General features: G+C 37.1%; 3 protein-coding genes across 3 annotated transcripts; all 3 read left to right on the forward strand.

The window, feature by feature from the left end:
* Positions 1-601: 601 nt before the first annotated feature.
* On the forward strand, positions 602-2,993 carry LOC127964305 (coxsackievirus and adenovirus receptor homolog). Its single transcript, XM_052564438.1, has 5 exons — positions 602-975; positions 1,730-2,020; positions 2,482-2,727; positions 2,813-2,848; positions 2,986-2,993. Exons 1-5 carry the CDS (start codon positions 924-926, stop codon positions 2,991-2,993), a joined length of 633 nt encoding a protein of 210 aa, XP_052420398.1. The 5' UTR covers positions 602-923.
* A 103-nt stretch (positions 2,994-3,096) lies between these two features.
* LOC127964724 (uncharacterized protein DDB_G0290685-like) lies at positions 3,097-7,523 on the forward strand. Its single transcript, XM_052565036.1, has 4 exons — positions 3,097-3,375; positions 4,593-5,294; positions 5,709-5,847; positions 6,088-7,523. The coding sequence occupies exons 1-3, from the start codon at positions 3,099-3,101 to the stop codon at positions 5,807-5,809; spliced, it is 1,080 nt and encodes a 359-aa protein (XP_052420996.1). The 5' UTR covers positions 3,097-3,098; the 3' UTR covers positions 5,810-5,847; positions 6,088-7,523.
* Positions 7,524-7,686: 163 nt separating this feature from the next.
* On the forward strand, positions 7,687-20,071 carry LOC127964720 (immunoglobulin superfamily member 2-like). The gene is made up of 9 exons (XM_052565031.1): positions 7,687-7,943; positions 11,567-11,935; positions 12,156-12,572; positions 13,813-14,214; positions 14,563-14,943; positions 15,081-15,455; positions 16,066-16,449; positions 17,942-18,325; positions 18,686-20,071. Exons 1-9 carry the CDS (start codon positions 7,838-7,840, stop codon positions 18,898-18,900), a joined length of 3,033 nt encoding a protein of 1,010 aa, XP_052420991.1. The 5' UTR covers positions 7,687-7,837; the 3' UTR covers positions 18,901-20,071.
* The last annotated feature ends 406 nt before the right edge of the window (positions 20,072-20,477 follow it).

Here is a 20,477-nt window from a genome sequence, read left to right on the forward strand (position 1 = left end):
CAAAGAAAAAAGTATCACAGGTTCCAAAAAACAATATAAAGCAGCACAACAGTTTCAACGCTGATAATAAATCAGCATATTAGAATGATTTCTGAAGGAGCATCTGACAGTAATGATGCTGAAAATTCAGCACTGTGTCACAGAAATAAATTAATTAAAATAGGAAACCAATATTAGAAATCGCTAAAGATTTCACAATATTACAGCTTTTCTTGTATTTTTTTTTTTAATCAAATAAATACAACCTTGATGAGCAGAAGAGACTCCCTTAAAAATATGAAAAAGTATATATATATATATATATATATATATATATATATATATATATATATATATACACACACATACATACACAATTAGGTTTCCAAAACCAGTGCAGCTGCACATGAGATGCTGCCATTCTTTTGATGCAATGCTGCCATCTGGAGGAAATGTGAAGATAGGGACAAATATAATGCAACTATATTATGCAATCCCAAGGTTGAATGTACAGTATATAACTCCAGATAGGGTGCAATATCATTCATGTACAGATGTCACTTAACAGATCAAATGAACATGGCTCATGTATCAATGACCAGCTGAATTTTAGTGTGACAATTGCCATGGAAGAAGTATGAAAACACAGCAGGAACAGGAGCCTGTTTGGTTACTGATCGATGCAATCATAAAGGTGCGTTCACCTTCTGGCTCCGCCCACTTCAAAGGTCGCTCGAGACCTTTCGTCGGGGACTTTTACTTTCTTTTCTCACTGCCTCAGAACACTGTGGCAACTTTTAAATGTTTAATTGGCCTGCTTTTATTTATTTTTTTATTTTTTATCGTCCTGCTTTGCCTCGACGATTCATGTAGCAAATGTGTTTTACCTTTCAAATAGCCATTAAGAAGCTCTTCCCACACAGAAGAAACACTATCGAGTGAAGATGGCAGATGTTATGTTTTTGGTTTATGTTACATGTTTCTGTTTGTATCAAGGTAAGTCCGAAATCTATTAACATGTAGTAACTCGTAGCATGTAGTATCTTTTTAAACGAAGTAACTTATAATACAAGGAAATACTATTTTAGACCCGCCAGGTGCAAGTGTCCGGTTTGTCGAAACGACGACAGGTATTCACGGAAATATTTATTTACTGAGTCGCAGGCCTAGTTAAAGATTTCTGGAGTTGGTTTCGAATTATTTTAGACAATAGAGTAACATTAAGGCATAGTTGAAGCCAGAATAACAAGATTAAAAGATGAACGAGTAATAGCCTGTAAACTCTGCTCTCTTTAAATCAGGGACTTACACTGAACTTGATACTGAATTTGTTCTTTGATCTTTTGTACAGATAAATAAAGCATAAAACCACTGATAATATTATAATGATTTCTTAAATACTGATTTGTTGTTTGTTGAAAATATTTGTTGTGAGCCAAAAACGGTTGTGTGTGTGTTCCTTGTTATTATTCAATTTAATTTGACCAATTACAAACATTGTATTACAATATCTGTTATGTAGTAGAGATTGCTTTATTGCATTAATGACAATCAGTGTCACTCAGTAGTAATACATTACTGTGTCCAAGTGTATTTCGCTATATATTATTAAACACGCTTGATAATCTTTCATCATAATATAACGTTTTGTATTTATCTTTATTGATGGCCCGGATATTTTTTTCTGAGATTCCCCCACAGGGTGTAAGATGTTGTTTCACTAATGGGATTTTTTTTTCATCTGCTTTAGATTTAGTTTTCTGTGATGAATATGGCGAAAGTGGAAACGATATCAAACTAAATCCAGTCATCCATGGAAAACCTGAAGAAATACTGTGGACACATAATGGAAACAAGGTTCTGGAGTATGACGGGAGTGAGATGGAGACTTTTGGCTCATTTACAGACCGTGTAGATCTTGATTTTGAAACAGGACAGCTCACAATAAGAAAACTTAAAGACCAAGACAGTGGCACATATCAGTCTGAAATTGTGATCAGTAAGAAGGTTCATACCTCCAGTCATACTTTGACAGTTTTGGGTAAGCTATCTATATATATCAGATGATTATGTGCAGATTTGTACCTAGTAGTCTCCTACAGTGGATTATTGTGAATTGACAGTATATATCAGGTCTAACTGTTTGACTTCCTTTAACAATGATTTTCAGTACAAATTGGAGAAAACATGAACAGCATGCACTTAGACCTACTTTACGGTGGCATCCATAAAGTTTAGGTGTTGTATCTTGTATCTAATTGTCAACTGATGGTTTTTTTTAGTTTCTAGTATGAAAGAGGAATGGAATGAGAGTAGTGTAAATTAGATTAATTTATTTCATTTTAATTTCAGTTCACAGTAAAAAAATTTACAACACAGAAAGTACATTAGTCACTGAAAAGGTCATTTTTGTTTTGTAAATTTTAATTGTTGACTGATAATCTCAAAATGACAAAATATCAGCTGGTTATCACTAAATATCTGCCTGCTTCTGTGTCTTAGATGCTCTGCCAGAGCCTCTGGTAACCTGTGAAGTGAACGAGACTTCAAATGTGAAAAAACTGTTCTGTTCAGTGGAATCCCAGACTGAGCCGAGCTATGAATGGAGTGGATCTGATGTAAAACAGCCAGGGCCAACACTTGTTGTAAATGAACAGGAGGAAAACCTTAACTCAGTCTTTACCTGCACTGTGAAGAATAAAGCTGGAAGCAGGACCACAGACTTTAATCTGCAAGACTGCGCCACAGGTGAGCTAGTAAATCATTCAACAAAATACCTTGAGAGTTTGATGCTAGATGCTATAAACTGTTTCTTTAATGGTTTTGTTTGCAGGCAGTGCAAACCCTGCTGTGCTTGAACGTGGAAAAGGTAGGATAAGAATGTTTGAAAATTTATATAAGGGAATTAATAGAGCATGAGCATTTATATAATGAAATATATATATTTTTTTTTGTATTTTACTTACTGCTCCAAAAGAATCTATTGCTGATAAAAAATTTGATCAGGAAAGTGAATTGGAGAATGAAGATGAAACTCATGAAGGACAAAAACTTTTGAAGAAAAGTCCACAATCTGCTATAACAGGAAAAAACAAAGACAACACAGGTAATACAAAAATATGGAAAACAGCGGAAATGCAGATGAAGCAGAAGAAAGCGCTAACAGTGAAGCTGAAAAAACAGACTCAGAAGTAGAGAGCCAGAAATTCTTAGAAACCCAAGAAGAAAAGGAGAAAAGTCAGGTACTGGAAAATAAGAGTGAAGATGAAAAGAAGACACCTGAGACACTAGGAGAGCAGGACAATGAAGATGCAGATAAAAATGAGGAAAACCAGATACCCGAAGAGAAAAAAGAGAAGAAAGAGGAAAACAAAGAGACAGACAATCTGAAATCAGGTAAAATCTGGAAAATGGTGGATTAACCCTTATGAAACAAAAATATATTGCAGTATATTGGAAAATATCATGTAATATATTAGGCATATATTCTTATATATATTTATTTTTTCCAATATATTGCAATATATTGAAAGCGGCAATCATTTGTATATTTTGCCATATATTATATAATATATGTATCATCAATATATTATTTAATGTATTTAAATATATTAATATATTAGAAAATAAAAAGGGAAAATAATATATTACAATATATCACAATATATATTTTAAGAAATATATTGGTAAATATATTTTCCTTTCATAAGGGAAGAGTTTGTATTCACTTTGGAATTCTTTTAAAATTAATGTTTCGTCTTTTATATCTTTTAATATCTTATTAATTTTATTATTTTTGTTAAAGTAAGTTATACCACATTACGTTTTGTTCATGATCTGCTTCAGTTGAAGATTAAGAGATAGCTATTGGTGCGTTCAAGTCATCTCATTTAGATCGTTTTTCCGAGTTGAATGCGCATGAACGCCACCACAACATCGTAAATACCAGTGGGGAGCTCGGGATTTTCTTTAAGCCCCGATCTGTACGAGTTGGGGGCGTGTCAGTGATTAACATTGCGGAATATAAAATACTTATTAAATACTTAGGTATTTAGCTGTGATATTGTCAGGCTTTTCTATTTACAGAGCAGTAAGTCAGTCGACGACTAATAATATGATGGCATTATAAAATAACAATGCAAATTGTAACAATAAAGTTGGCAGAGGCTTCATAAAATAATTTAAAACATAAAAAAAACGAAGTATACCTAATGCACATTTCTTTGTTCTTAATTTTCTAGAACAAGAGTTAAAGAACATTGCTGGATTTTTGTGTTTTTAATTAAGAGAAAGTACACGCCATCTTGCTCCGACGAAAGTGACTTGAACGCACATGCCGTTATAAGCACGACTTCCCACCTCGTGCGTACGAACTTCCCAGGAGGACTTGAACGCACCATAAGACATTGATTTCAAAGCGCAAACATCTAGGGCTCTGAGCATTTAATTTTTGGTTTCACCTGGAAGCTGGAATACACCAAACAATATGTTCATACTGTATAATTTGCATGGAAGGTTGTTTTATTATTTGAGAATTGGATGAGTTATTTAAATAGGCAGGACTTTGCAACAAGTGACCAATTCCTGACTGTGCTTTTCATTTATAATCACAGCTGAAGGAGAACTAGAAAAACATCGAAAAAACAGTAAAAATGCAGATGAAGAAAATACTAACAGCAAAGCTGATAAAACAGACACAGAAATAGAGATCCAGAAATGCTTACAAACCCGAGAAGAAATGGAGAAAAAATGTCAGATACTGAAAAATAATAGTGAAGATGAAGAGAAGAAACCTGAGAAGCCGACTGAGGATCTAGGAGACCAGGAATATAAAAATGCAGATAAAAATAATAGTGAAGATGAAGAGAAGAAACCTGAGAAGCCGACTGAGGATCTAGGAGACCAGGAATATAAAAATGCAGATAAAAATAATAGTGAAGATGAAGAGAAGAAACCTGAGAAGCCGACTGAGGATCTAGGAGACCAGGAATATAAAAATGCAGATAAAAATAATAGTGAAGATGAAGAGAAGGAACATGTGGATCCGCCTCAGAATCTAGGGGATCAGGAAAATAAAAATAATAGTGAAGATGAAGAGAAGGAACATGTGGATCCGTCTCAGAATCTAGGGGATCAGGAAAATAAAAATGCAGATAAAAGTAAAAGTGAAGATGAAGAGAAGGGACATGAGGATCCGACTCAGAAACTAGGAGAGCAGGCCACTGAAGATACACATAAATATGAGGAAGACCGGGCACTTAAAGTGAAAAAAGAGATGGAAGAGGAAAACAATGAAATAGCCAACACGAACAAAGGTACAGATTACAAACTTTTCTAGAAAAACAAAACTTTGCTTGCTTTGTATTTCAATCAACTAATAGACCTAAATATTGTACACTGACAATCTCAAGTTAAATTTGCTACCAGACATCAGTTTTGATGTAAGTGATGTTTAATGATGTCCTGTGTGTCCAGCCTGATGTCATTCGTCAAGAAGAGCCATATTTGATTGAGATTGTAGCATTTTGAAGAATTTTCAGTGAAAAACTTTTTAAATTTCAGTCTTGTTTATCACACCAAGCAATCATGAGACTGAATTAAACACATGAGATGTATAGACAACTACAGACAACTTATCATACTTTCATTGTGATTTCATGGTGCTTTTTTGTGCCTTTTTGGAGCTTGGTAACAGAAACGCACACTGTCATTTTTATTTTCAAACATAGAGATTTTGAGTCCACAGTCTGCGGTGACAGGAAGAATTACAGTGGACATAGGAAATGACCAGAGGTCAGAGGCCGGAAAGGGAGGAGGAAGAGAAAACTGAAAAGGAAAACCACGAGGTGACTGGCATACTACACACAGGTAAAAATACAGACTATGTTTATACAGGGAAACAAAACCTTTAAGAGAAATCACTACAGTAGTAAATATCTGATTTGATGTTTTGCTCACCATTTTTTAGCTGAACCTTGTAATCCACCTTTGCATAGCGAAGCTCCCAATGATCCATTTTCTTTATATTCAGAAGTTTGATAATGATTTAGTCATTAGTATTTTGAATTGTTGGATGAGATTTTTCATCTTGTTTATTTTTTGTTATAGATTCACCATCTAACCTGGACACCAGTGACCCATCTTCAACCATGAATATGGAATTAGAAAATAATCAAGCCGCATCCTTACCTCAAGAGGAAGATGATGATGGTGAACAGAAAGATAAGAGCAGCGAGTCAGAACAAGGCAGGAAGGAAAAAAAATTATGTACCAGAAATTAAAGAGGCAAAAAAAAAAAACTTTCTAGACAACACAAACAATTACATATATGTGGCCAGAGTACAAGAAAGCAGAAACCGAGACCAACAGCTTCCCAAAACATGCAATGAAGGAAGATCATAGTTCAGAAATTAGAGAACAGTTTTTAAACAAATAGTTTTGTACAGATTGTGATGATAAAGTTTATAGTAAGGAAAGCAAAATGGGCTCAGTTTTAACAGCTGTGAAAGAGGAAGAGAAAATCTGTCAGCTAGAGCCATGTGAAGGTAGTAAAGTCAGATAAGACACTCGAGAGTGAAAAAGATGAAGTATGAGCTTGAACAAGGTGTGGAGAAGTAATATTCAAATACTTTAGCATAAAGTTTGTCAGTTTATTAATGTAGAACAATTAATTTAGTACAGTTAATTTTACATAAATGATTGTACTACATTAAGAAAAAAAATGTTTATGTAAATATGCGCAAGTAGAATATTATTATACCCTTGTATATTTCCATGAAATTTCTTTAAAGCTGTCTGTCTGCATCTGTATACAAACCAGCTATCAGAAATAGGGTAGATTGAGCACTAAACACATCCTTTGTGAATGGCCACTATAAGTCTATTTCAGACTGATGGAAAAACTCTATTGGACAATGGATTGGTGTGGACTGTTGGCCAGTAAAGGAATTCAGCGGACATAAACATTATATTGACAGTCATTTCATGTCTGCTCAGTGTATCACTCATCTGCACAAAAATGTGATACGGAGGCAGCAGACAGCTAGGCAGCTCACTAGGTTTAGGAACAAAGCCAGAGTCACACTGAAATGAAAACATGAAGGCCAACAAAAATAACACAAGGAAAGGATGCTGAAGAAGTTATGAAGACACGTATTGTGAAAAATTATATATATATATATATATATATATATATATATATATATAGTTAATATATTTTGGTGCTAAAACTGTTGTATATACTAGTAGATTTTATATAATCATGTTAATTTTGAATGGGTGAATATTAGTCATGATTTAACTTTTTTTTTTTTTTGTCAAAATCAAATCTGTGGTGTGATAAAAGTACTGTAATTTAGAGCATGTTGTCCTCAAAAAGCATATAGCGGGGAACCCATAATCAACAATTGTGTGTGTGTGTGTGTGTGTGTGTGTGTGTGAACTTCTTTTAACTATTTTGTTTATACAACAAATTAACAAAATAAATGTTTTGACCAAATTGATTTTTTCTTTTTTCAATTGATTAAAATAATCTAAACATTAAACATTTGCTTGGCTGGTTTCTTGTCTTGAAACAGGACTTGTAGGGCAGCTACACAGGAAAGGAAGCCATACAGATTGGGAAGGACACACGAGTAAATTATGAAATATCACTTTTAGAGTGTTTTGATGGTTTCAGGATAATATTCAAAATAATATATAGTTTAATTTATGTTACTGAGAAATTGGACTATCTCTTCATCTTACAATTCCTTTTTCCCAGACGTGAAAGAGTTTCGATGTGTGTTTCACAATCGCTTGCGTCAAAGAGGATCTGTCAGGTTTAGGCGCTCTTGTTGAAACCTGTATAACTGCAGAGATGAGGGAGAAAGCGGAAGGATCGATCAGTTTAAGGATGATGGACCTTTGGTGCCGGCTGTGGCACCTGCCACTAATGCTGTATATCTCAGGGCTCCTGCAATTTGGTAAGACTGGACACAATTTTACTATAAATTACAAATACATAGTCCGAGTTGACATTTTTCTCTTAATTTAAGTGCATGCATGGGTATAGGCTTATGTTCTCTTTCTGTCATTGACGACGTAAAATTGTAGAATACTTTAAATCCTCACACCAAAATGAAAACTGTGTCCTCGTGTTGACCCAAATCAAACAGAATGTGGAATGCAAAATGTTAATAAACATAAAAAACAAGCTGCTGAACGATTTTCAGTGAACGACTTTCACGAGGCTCCAAAACTTACAAAACGATACCATGAAAGTTCATTGTTTTATGCGCTTTGTAAAATATATTCTGAAGCGAAACAATACCTTTGTGCCATTTAAGTGTTGTTTACGTTAAGCTTAATGTTGTAACAACATAAAAAGGTTGTTATGGCAAAATAAACCCGGAGAGGGTCAGATCAGATCTCGACGCGAAGCTTCCGTGAAGAGGTTAAAATCGGTGAGGTCATACAAACGAACAAGTGAAACGACGACGACGATATTCTAAAATACACGGATTTCACCAAATAAATGATTACTTGGGCGTGAAATATACTTGAGTGTGGGAAAAAAATCATAAACTCTTGCCAGTTTATTACAGACTAACTTTCAAAAAGGGTACAAAAGCTGTCACTGGGGCGGTACCCTTTCACCAGGTAACGTACACCTTTGTATTTTATTAACCCCTGAAGGGTTTCCTTAAAGATACATGGGCCTAGTAACAAAAGTGTTCATATTAGTACACACACGGTATATTAATAGCTAAAGCATAGCTTATGAAAGGATAGGCCTACATCTTTTTTTTTTTTTTTTTTTTTAATCTGTGTAATCTGTAAACAAAACACTTCTGGCAACACTACACAATAAAACGAACTTCAAATATGGCAGTGTACCTACTACAAAATGTGCAGCTTCCCTTTTCCCAGAATTGTTTCTACATCGTAAATCTAAGGCTTGGTTGCAGTTTATTGTATATTGTCCGTGTTGTTACCATGTAATTGTACATTGCAGTGATTAGTAATATTAATTAACAATATTCACTATAGGGTATACTTAAGATTAGGGTTTGGTTTAGGTTTATTAAATGCAATTATTGAATTTAGTGTTGTTACTATAGTGAGTAGGCTACATGTAATGTGTAAAAAGGACACTGTAAAATAAACCGTTAACCAATTTTTTTAAATAATTAATTTATAATACTGTACTTTGTGATATAGTTTCACCTTGGCATTACATTTCAGAAAACTAGTTAAAAATGTTTTCTGGGTGTTTATAAAAATGGCAAATTCTCTCTTCTGACAACAGTTATAAATATATTGCTTTTCTCTCTCTCTCTCGGAAAGTCATAGACATTTTTGCTTCTAGTGCAAACGGAAATTCCATTTTCACACACATACACAATTGTCGATCCCATTCGCCACTATAGACATTTCCCCAACTACGGCACTTCTGTTTCTGAGAACCCTATTTATACTACTTATACAATGCTCTATTTACTTTTTTTAAGGGGGGGGGGGGGGGGGGGTGTAGTGATGTATTAAAAAGCTAATGGCCAAATATCAGCAAGCTTGATATGAATTATTAATTACTCATTAATTATCCACTAAACCTCTCTGTTGGTCTATAAATGCATTTTTTCCTCTCCATGTTTGTAGATCTGATCTACAGTTCTTGTGGGTCATTTTATCTGTTAGAGCAGGGTTATTCAAATCTTGCTCTGGAGGGCCAGTGCACTGCAGAGTGCACTCATCACCTGAGCATGTTAATCAATGTCTTTGGAATCATTAGAAAATCAAAGTTAGGTAGGTTTGATCAGGGTTGGAGCTAAACTCTGCAGTGCACTGGCCCTCCAGGGCAAGATTTGAATAGCCCTTTGTTAGAGTATGCATGGGTATGCATTTTAAATTTCCCCCAGGAATATTCGAACATTTGTGAACGTTTGTAATATTAATTTTAACACACTAGGATTTGTGAACAAACATATTTCATTACACCAAATACATTTAAAACTACTGCTGGGTTGAAATGTTAAAATGAACCCAAAATGGTTTGTAAATTAAAAGAATCATTTAAATACATGCAGAATGACTAAAGTAACAACACAAGCAACCATAATAATCAAAAGCTGAAATGTATTGATAAACAGTGTAACAATATGCAAATCTCCATATTCATCGGGAAGAAGGAGGCGGGAACCGGCGCACAATCAAAACTCATTTTAATATTCAAAAGTAAATACAAAATGGCGCACCAGCCCCTCACGGACGACTGGTGCGCATAAATAAAAAGCAAACATAAAATAATATCCCAGGCCTGGTCCTCTCTCGTCCTTCACGGTCGTCGCTTCAGTTTTATATCCTTCCATCTCCTACATGGGACTCGATACTAGCGGTGGGGCTCAGGTGTAGCTCATCTCCAATCACTACACCTGGCCTCACTCCTCGTTCCCACGCCTCTCGGCCCCGCCCCACTCGCCACATACCCCCATCGCCCCTCGCAGGCCGGGGGGTACTCCCGAGACTGCGCTCTACTCCCCCCCCCCCTTCCCTCCGGGGGAGACCGCTCACGGGGACCTGCGGGAACCTGGGGGTAGGACATACGAGGCGAGAGAAAAGGAGATGGAAGGAGGAGCGACAGGGACGAGAGAGGGGAGAGAGGAAAAAAAAAAAAAAAAAAAAAAAATCCGGTTCCCAGACGCACTGCTGCTCGGCCCTCCACCGGCTGGGTGATCTCCTCCGCGGTGCCTGGCGGTGGCACTGGACGGCCCTCGGCGGACGGCACGACACTCCTCCGCCGCCCGGTGGACGGCGACGGCTCCTCCGATTTTGGGCAGCGGCAGGAGTCCCCCGTTCCCTGCCCCTCCGGATTCCGTCACGGAGGCGGCAGGCTCCGGCCCCCTGGCGAACGGCGCCGACTCCTCCGCTCCCTCACGGACGGCAGCCGCCCCTCCTTGTCGTGGGCGGTCGGCAGCGAGCTCGCCCGTCCCCGGCAACTCGCTCCAGCCCACCGCCTCGAGCGTCCATGGCGGCACATACCTCGCCAGCTCGAGGGCACCGCGGATTCACCACAGCGGCGAGGGATCTTCAGCAGCGCGTCCCTCCTTCTCCCGGGTTTCGGCACCACTGTACCGATATACAAATCTCCATATTCATCGGGAAGAAGGAGGCGGGAACCGGCGCACAATCAAAACATAATTTTAATAATCAGAAATAAACACAAAATGGCGCGTCAGCCCCTCACGGCGACTGACGCGCACAAATAAAAACCAAAACATAAAATAATGTCCCAGGCCTGGTCCTCTCTCGTCCTTCACGGTCGTCGCTTCAGTTTTATATCCTTCCATCTCCTACGTGGGACTCGATACTAGCGGTGGGGCTCAGGTGTAGCTCATCTCCAATCACTACACCTGGCCTCACTCCTCGTTCCCACGCCTCTCGGCCCCGCCCCACTCGCCACAAACAGCAACATCTAAAAATTGACAAAACAATAGGCAACGTTATATTTAACACTATGTGCATGTGAGTGAGAAAAAAAAAAGTCAAATCAAAGTGAAACGTATCTTAAAGGTTTGCCTCTAACAATCTAATGCCTCTCTCCACACAGATCTGTGCAGTGGTCAGATTCAGGTCCAGATCCAGGAAGGTCCCCTGTATAGAGTGAAAGGATACCCCATCTCCATATCCTGTAACACAACAGGGTTTACAGGACCATCTGAGAGGGATTTTGAGTTCATTCTCAAGAAACAAAATATGGAGTTAAATATAATCAGTACCAAAGACCCAAACTTTGCCTACGGAATGTTCTCCGGTAGAATAAGAAAAAAAGAGATTTATGTTGAAAGGCTGTCAGGGTCTTCAGTTGTCTTGTGGATCAAAGATTTTCAGGAGAGTGATGCAGGTGATCTGCTCTGTGCGACCAAACACACAGGTGGTGCATATTTCGGAGATTATGATGATGAAGCAAAGCTTAATGGTAAGATATCTATTTATGTATCTATATAAATGCAGTCCATTTACCATTCCATTTACCATTTACTGCATCATCCTTCAGTCACTGATGTAGTATCAGCTGATATCAGTTCTCTAGATGCTGGTACTGGCTTGAAAAATGCATATTGGTCAATCACTTTTTGTCACTTTGTTAATACATTTTCAATGGCAAAAAATAAATAAAAAGTCTGTTTTCTCCACAGTGATAGCAGACACCCTGGAGGCATCGTACTCGGGCTCTCCCTCACAGAGCTTGTCTGAAGGGGATCCTCTTCAGCTTGAGTGCCAGGTCTCCAGCCAGACTTTTCAACACACTCATCTGTCGGTCACCTGGTTTCTTAATGGTGAAGAGGATGAAAACCCCCGGCCAATCATTACTCTGGACAAAGATCTGACTGTAAAGCCAGGAGCTGGATTTGAGGATCGCTATCGTGCTGGTCTTATCAGCATGGATAAGGTGGAGGACACAACCTACAGACTGAAGATGCCTCAAGTGCAGCAGTCCGACCAGGGGAAGTTCTTCTGCAAAGCCATTGAGTGGATCCAAGACCCAGACCGTTCCTGGACACAGATTGCCCACAAAACCACCACGGCATGCGATGTAGAGATTAAACGAATCGGTGAGATTTATATTCTGTCAATTAAATCAGAGGCTCTTTTAGATTTTCAATTCAATTCAAGTTTATTTGTATAGCGCTTTTTACAATACAAATCGTTACAAAGCAACTTTACAGAGCATTATGTTTCTAAAATATTTAGTTATAGCTTATAAGTGGTGACTGTCAGTTTGTGCACGTATGACAGGATTTTTTGAAATATTAATACAAGACGTAGTCCGCCAGGCGATGAACATTATTAATATTATTAATAATTAATAATTATTATATGATGCAGTCACACTTGTAGCAATATTTGTTGGTTCTGTTGTTGATTCAGGGTTAGCATCATCTGTGGTCCTCTGAGGGTCAGCATCATCTCTTCTCAGGTGTTCAGGATCCAAACTGGAGCTTGTGTAAATCCTAGTTACCACGGGATGTAAATCCCGTGGCAAAACATAGAAACAAAATAGAGACATCATTAGCATAGCGGCTGATCCAACAAAGTAAAATTAATTAGTTTAACCCAAGCTAAAGAATAAAAATGCGCATTTAATCAGATGCAACTACACTCACAATTTAAGAAACATTATTCAAATGCTTGGCTGAAAGAGATGCGTTTTTAATCTAGATTTAAACAGATAGAGAGTGTGTCTGATTTTACACTTAGTGACTCAACACAGTTCAGTGTACAAATGTAAACATTGATATTTATTATCATGTGTATTATAATTTATGCCGATTTTTCTAAAGGTCTCTTAAATTTTGAAGGTTTCGTGGTTTCTATCAACCTTGAACCTGTATTTAATGTTTTCTGCATTGTATTTTCTGGAGTAGTATTTTTATGTTTTTTTTTTTCATATTTTTTGAGGATGAAGGCCACAGCATAACCATGTTAGCATTTCTAACTCTTTCCAAATGTAAAATACATTTTTGTCAGACTTGTTATACAGCGGAGTTGGTTTTGGATGCATAGCTTTTACAAGAACAAGTTATGGGAAGTGTTTTCCCTCTTATTTAAAAGTTGTTAAATATTAATATTTCTGTCTTCACTATACATGATTGTATTGTTAGTTGAATTCTGTTGCCATTTACTATTATTTTCCCCTGCTGTCTGTGTGTCCATCACCCATTAAGAAACACTGACACAAACTATATTAGTCAGAACCTGTTGTAATGTCTGAGTGAGTATGAGTACAGTCATACACAGGAAGTTGTGTAAGAGAACATGTTTAATCTCATGTTGTTTCCTGTGTCTCAAAAGTGGTCCCTGATGCTGACTCCTTCAGTGTTAATCTGAAGGCTTCAAAGGGGCCACTACAGGAGGGAGACGCACTGGACATCCGCTGCAGTGTGAATGCACAGAACCTTCCTGGTCATTTCTTCTCAGTGACTTGGCTGAAGGACCAGCAGAGAGTGGCCCAGATCGGATCCTCTGGGGTGCTCACCATTTTCGACAGTTACAAAGACAGAGAGAATGCAGCAGAGATGAGAGCAGTGAAAACCAGTCACATGGACTACCTTCTGACCATCCGTTCGGCTCGGACTGAGGACCACGGCCAATACCAGTGTGAAGTGTGGCAGGAAAACATGAATGAAGATGGCACCTTCAAAAAAATACAAAAACAAATGTCCAGTCCAGAGACTGTGAGCATCACGGCTAAAGGTAATTAATGAGACAACTGTTTCTCCTGTGTAGAGTCATTGTAGAGTTTGCTAAAGTGTTCTGAATCAATGCATTGCTAGGGAATTGCAAAACTGTCCAGGGGAAAAAAGAAAGTAAAATACAAAATTAACAATGGAATGAGAAATATTAAAATATGCAGCTAAAACAAAATAAATGCAATGATTTGGTGGGGCTGGTGAATATGTTAGAAGGGTGCAAAACTAGTTATACTATGGCTAGCAATTATATAAAATATATTTTTGTGGTACATAATCTAGTCACAGTTTTCCCAAGGAATGCCTGCATTACAAGACATTAACTTTGCCTGTTTTTTGTCTGTCTGGTCAGAGAGTAATCTGGCGGTGGTCATGCTGATGAAGGATGCGGTCACTGAGGGAGATGCACTACACGTCTCCTGCTCAGTGTCAGGATTCAAGGGTCCTTTATCAGTGTCATGGCAACACAAGAAAGACCCGGGGGCTTCCTTCAGTGATGTCGTTAGTCTGACCCATGAGGGAGTGATGAAAGATGTTGGGGCAAGGTATCAGAGCAGAAATGTCCAAACATTTCATTCTCCAGCTGGAAACTTTACTCTACAGCTTGGTGCATCTGCAGTATCTGACAGCGGAGAATATAAGTGCATTGTGTCTGAATTGACAGTACAGAGCAATGGAGAGATGAAAGCCATCACCCAATCTCAGCAAAAAGCCATTACAGTTAAATCTGTTGGTAAGATTACTATATAATCACACATTATTCTCAGTAACTCAGTAATTCTGTAATAATTTCTTTGTCATTACTTTGCTCAAATTTGTTCTGTTACTGACGTTAGAATTGTAATAATCACTGCAGACGTTTCTTTTCAGAATCTCTAATGGTGGTGAGCTTGACAAGTCGTACATCAAATGTACCTATAGATTCTCCAGTACAACTGCTATGTCGAGTCAGAGGGCCTAGAGTGTCTTTGGCTCTACGCTGGATGTTTCAGCCCCACAATTCCACTGTTCAAACAAATATTTTATCCATAAGTCACACTGGAGAAATGGAATGGAGAGCAGATCAGAGAAACTATCAGCTGAACATTCAAGCACGGCCGGAAGACACTCGTTTCACTCTCATGGTGCCGAGAGCCAGCAAACAACAAAAAGGACAGTACCAGTGTCAAGTTGATGCCTATCAAAAGGATGTACAGAAAGCCTTTAAGAACTCCAACCTGTTAGCTGTGATTGTACACAAACCTGGTAAATACAGCTACTTATTCAAAGTGTATTATGTCGAAACGATACATTGACCTTCAAATATTTTGACATACTCTAATCTTTATACCCAGTACCCTATCCCCAAACTGTTAAAGTTACCTCAAACCCATCTTGGTCACATTTTATTTGTGTCCTTGTTACATAAAATTGCACAGATAAGTCTGATTTAGTGTTATAATCACTTGTAATAATGCATAATTCACTGTTATTGCTGTTTTTAGTAAATACAAATAGTTCTAGAGACGTTACTATTGTTATAAAAGACTATAAAAATAGTGATAAAGAATGAGCAGGTGTGTACGCGAAATTTTGACATTTGGTACACATGAGAGAAAATTGTGATTTGGAAAATTATACCAGGTCTTTCAAAATTACAACATAATTGGAAACTAAACCATGGCACCACAAACAGAAACACAAATGAGCGTTAATGTGACACACACAATACTAATATACATACCTATAGACTACTTTAAAAGAGACTACTGTAAAATGTCCATATGGTCTCTGCACATACTGTGCAAAATATTGGAACCCACCATTGTTTTTTTTTAACTGTAGTTTATTGAACATCACTCTGTCTCTTTCTCAGACAGCAAGATGAGCCTGCTGTCACCCACTTCTCGTCTGGAAACCACTGTCGACACTGATGCTAAGCTTGAATGCTCAGTCATGAAGACAACCACAAATACGTCTCGTTTCACAGTAACATGGATGTTTGGGTCCCAGGTGCTCTTAACTATGGACTTAGATGCTGTAGTCAAGTTTGGCCCTGCAGCCGGCCTGGAGATGGACCAGAGGATCCGTTTGGAAATAAGACAGAAACAGAACTTCCAGATGACTATCCAGCAGGTCAGAACATCTGACAGTGGACAATATCACTGTGAGGTGGAAGAGTGGCTCCAGGATCCTCTTGGTGACTGGTATTCCCTCAAGAAAATGTCTGTTTCCACAGAGCTGGTTGTCAAAGAGAAAGGTAAGAATATTTTACTTCACTGAAATGGTCTTTTAATTTAACCACAATATTCTAAACATAAAAATGTTTTACATTGATTAGATTATTTTTTGCTTTAATTTAATCAGTGGTCAATGACAAATATAGGAGTGTCCAAGAGAAAGAAAAGGAACAATCTTCCAAAATGACTGAAAATGCATGTGCCAAATTATTAGAAATGGTCTTGCATTTATTTTGGATGTTGGAAAAGAGGATCCTATCCATCACTACAGTTTCAGAATAGCCCAGAATCTGTTAATGGGATATCTTTATTGTCATACTCTTATAACAGTTGTCTATACACAGAAAACCAGCAACAAGCACAGGTTAGACTTCTGTAGACCTACACCTGATACTTTCCATCTGGTTGTTGTAAACTCTGATATAGGTGATAGTGGAAGCTACCAGTGCAGAGTTAAGCAATACCAACTTGATTGTGAGGGCCAATGGAAACCAAGTGTGACCATCTGTCTGGTTGTAGGTTGGAGAGTCCAGTTTTGAAATATTATATTGGCCTACCACAACTTTATTGGTTGCACTTTATTTTACAGTACGTGTACTAACGTGTACTTATAGTGAACTTACAGTGTATTTATCTAAGAAAGTTCTGGTAATACAAGGTAACTACATGGGGTAGGGTTAGGTTTAGGGGTAGGTTCAGGGTTAGTACCTAGTTATTACATAGTTATTGAAATTACTATAATAAGTACATAGTATGTACATGAGGAACCGGACTGTAAAATAAAGTGCTACCACTTTATTTATCCTCCTCATAAGATCACTTATATTTTCTACTTTATCTAATGGTATATATATTTAAAAAAATCATTCATTCATTACAAATAAGGATGATTAATATTAAGTATCGACTGTTTTTGCTCTATCCAAGTAAAATAGTTTCAGAGTCATAAGAGAACCATTGCTTCTCCCTTAAACACGGCTTTTTCTTTCCTGAAGTATTCAACTTTTTTTAATGTATTAAGTGAGTCAACAATTCAATGAGCCATTCATGAAGACAGGTATGTGCTTAGTTTCAGAGTGAATCAGCCATGAATCACTGGCTTGCTACTACTAACTGGTGGTTTTAGTTTAATAAATATAAAATTATCCCCCCCCCCCCCCCCATTTACTGTTTCTATGTTCCGTTGATTTTTAAAACATTAAATTAATGGCATCTCTGAGCTCCATTTGGCATCTCTACAGTACATTTAAAAACCAATTCAGATGCCACTATTGTGCCACATCTACAGTGCGAATTTGTTTTTGATGATACTGATATCATGATCACTGATATGATTGGTAACAGTCCTGTGTTTTATTAATCTAATTGTTTATAGAAAAAATGCAAGAATTTACATGAAAAGGCTATGCACACAAAAATGCCCTTGAAAATCAATGTAAGGGGCAAAAATTGCCCTTTGATGAAAAAGTGAATCTGTTGTTTGACCTTTGATGTGTTGTTTAATTTAAACAGAAAGTAAACTGCATGTTCAGAAGGACAATCGGATGCTCAACGTTACAAACCATCAGGCTGGGTTCACCATTGACTGTGTCATTGACTCACAATCCAGTGATAAATCCGTCTTTGAGGTCACCTGGTTCAAGGTTCAGAAAGAAGAACAAGTCGCTATATTCACTGCCAGGCGTGACGGTATCTTACACAGTGCAATTGCTGATAGAAATCTGGTGTTTGGACGACCACTTGCCACACACTATAAACTGACTGTGCTACAGATCAACCCCACTGATATTGGGCAATACTACTGTCAGGTTGAGGAGTGGCTTCTAACTGCTAACACCTGGAAGAAATTTGCTTCAGATAAATCTGGAGAGCTCTCCATCTACGTTCACACTGAAGGTAAGATGTTCTAAGTATTTTTTTATTTAGCTTGCAAGAAAATATATACATACATATTGTTTGGCAAATTAATATGCATGCAGTATATGCACAATGGTGCAGTATCAATCCAATCAAGCCTCGACTCAATGGGCAAATATGTAAAAAGTACAGATAATCATTTTCTGAATAGGTGGTTTGTCTAAAGGTCTCCCTGAATTATTTTATTTGAGTGATATCTATTATGTAAGGGCATAACATAAAACAAGTAAAAAACTTATAGCGCATTCATCCATTAACTCAAATGCATAAGAAATAATAAATACATATATATTTTCCTTTACAGAAAGCCACAATCTAACATTTGATTTGTTTCCTCAGGTGAAAAACAGATAGACCCACTGTTAATAACATTGGCCATTGCTATTCCACTGATTTGTTTTCTTGTATTGATCATAATATTCTTGTTGAGAAAGAGCCACAAGAAAAAATATGAAATAAGTATGAAATATGAACTGAAGAAGATGAAGAAGAAGAAGAAGAAAGACTGTCTGTGGGCTGAAACAAATGTCCTTAATGGGCCTTCTACCAATTAGATTGTTGTTTTAAAATGTTTCTTTATTATCAGTTATGATTACATACATTCACACTGTAATCATTTCACTTCTAAGAAAGTTAATATTGCTGTACAGTAGGCCTAAACGTTTCCTAATTTTCTGTTGACTGCAAAGTTACAAGATAAAAAGAAGAAAAGAAAGTATTTTGGTTGCTTGTTTTATCAACATTTCACATCTAATCAACTCCTGACAAACATTTTAATTATTATTTGACATAACTCAGTGAGTTATTTGATGTTTTACCATAGCGGATGGCAACCAGTGCCATGACTGCTAACATTGGCACAGGAGGAAATACACATGTGAGCAAGACATACACACATGAGCAAGACAGATGAATGTATATCTTTTAAAGTTACTCACAGCTGCCTGACAATCTATACTTTCAGTTTATCTCATTTTCTTCTCCTTTTTTTATAGCCAAACAGCCAGTTTTGGCCAGTTACTGGCAGAAAAATCCACTGTAACTGCACTGCAGGTTAAAGTAGCAGCTAGCTCTGTGCCTTTTTTTTTCTTCAGTTGTGCTGCCAAACTTAGTGGATGGCAGCTTACAGTTTTGTTGTATTTGTTACTCTTAGCTTTGAGAAATTATGCTATCAATGTTGATGTTTTTCAGCTCAGTTTCTTTAAATTCCCACGAGATGACAATTACACTGATGGGTGAACTACTGTACAACATCAAGAGATAAAATTAGAAATCGGTTATTCAAAGTCTAGCTTAAGCCGGAAAATAGACTACTTTCAGGATTGATTAAATGTTTTGGTTGAATGTTTAAAACACGTTTAAATTGTCTGACAAATATTTTAAATTGTGCTTTATTAATATGTCAGTGTGCAAATCAGTTAAGCCAGTCTGTGACTGGTAATGCTGATAACTTGAATGATTACTTTTTAACATTGACAAAAATACATATCAAAAAAAAAAAAAAAAAAGTTTAGGTTTTGCTTTGTACATGAAGGTGCTTTTATGTTTGTTATAAATGTTGAGCCTTTGCTTAAGAAATATAACTTGTCAAATTAATTATGTTTGTAAAGCTGTAGCTGAATGGTCATCATTTTCCCATAATGTAACCAGATTTGAGTCTCTGACTAATATAGGGTCTTGACTTTTACTGGTACCATGTAAATAAATTTACTTATTTGTACACAATGTAAATGCATTTTCCTTCCAACTTTGATACTGGCTCTGTTGTCTTCGTGTTTATGACTGTTTGTTCATAATGTATAATGTAATGTTTTGTCAGTGGGGACCATCAACTGTTGGGCTAGGAATATTCTCCTAAATATCTTCTACTGGGTGCAACAGAAGAAATAAACAATTTAAGGTTTAGTAGTAACTCAATATCCCTTTAACAGCCAATATGGAGCTTATATAAGCAGATCAATGTCACCTTTTCCATTGAGAAAGTTCTGGTGTGGCAACTTACAATAATGCAGCAGCTTATATAAACCGATGAATGTCACCTTTTCCATTGAGGAAGTTCTGGTGTGGCAACTTACAATAATGCAGTCAGAGGTAAAACTGTCAGTCAGGCCCGTCTACATACAGTTCACCC

The sequence above is a fragment of the Carassius gibelio genome, chromosome B9 (genome assembly GCF_023724105.1).
Source record: "Carassius gibelio isolate Cgi1373 ecotype wild population from Czech Republic chromosome B9, carGib1.2-hapl.c, whole genome shotgun sequence".
NCBI lineage: Eukaryota > Metazoa > Chordata > Actinopteri > Cypriniformes > Cyprinidae > Carassius > Carassius gibelio.

What these genes read in the sequence shown, in the direction of transcription:
- LOC127964305 (XM_052564438.1), top strand. Translation starts at nt 924, where the DNA reads ATGGCAGATGTTATGTTTTTGGTTTATGTTACATGTTTCTGTTTGTAT. An exon ending in TCATACTTTGACAGTTTTGG is followed by an intron (nt 2,021 to 2,481) that starts GTAAGCTATCTA and finishes TCTGTGTCTTAG; the next exon opens with ATGCTCTGCCAGAGCCTCTG. An exon ending in TCTGCAAGACTGCGCCACAG is followed by an intron (nt 2,728 to 2,812) that starts GTGAGCTAGTAA and finishes TTTTGTTTGCAG; the next exon opens with GCAGTGCAAACCCTGCTGTG.
- LOC127964724 (XM_052565036.1), top strand. Translation starts at nt 3,099, where the DNA reads ATGGAAAACAGCGGAAATGCAGATGAAGCAGAAGAAAGCGCTAACAGT. An exon ending in GACAGACAATCTGAAATCAG is followed by an intron (nt 3,376 to 4,592) that starts GTAAAATCTGGA and finishes TTATAATCACAG; the next exon opens with CTGAAGGAGAACTAGAAAAA. An exon ending in AATAGCCAACACGAACAAAG is followed by an intron (nt 5,295 to 5,708) that starts GTACAGATTACA and finishes TTTCAAACATAG; the next exon opens with AGATTTTGAGTCCACAGTCT.
- LOC127964720 (XM_052565031.1), top strand. Translation starts at nt 7,838, where the DNA reads ATGAGGGAGAAAGCGGAAGGATCGATCAGTTTAAGGATGATGGACCTT. An exon ending in TGTAGAGATTAAACGAATCG is followed by an intron (nt 12,573 to 13,812) that starts GTGAGATTTATA and finishes GTGTCTCAAAAG; the next exon opens with TGGTCCCTGATGCTGACTCC. An exon ending in GCTGGTTGTCAAAGAGAAAG is followed by an intron (nt 16,450 to 17,941) that starts GTAAGAATATTT and finishes TAATTTAAACAG; the next exon opens with AAAGTAAACTGCATGTTCAG.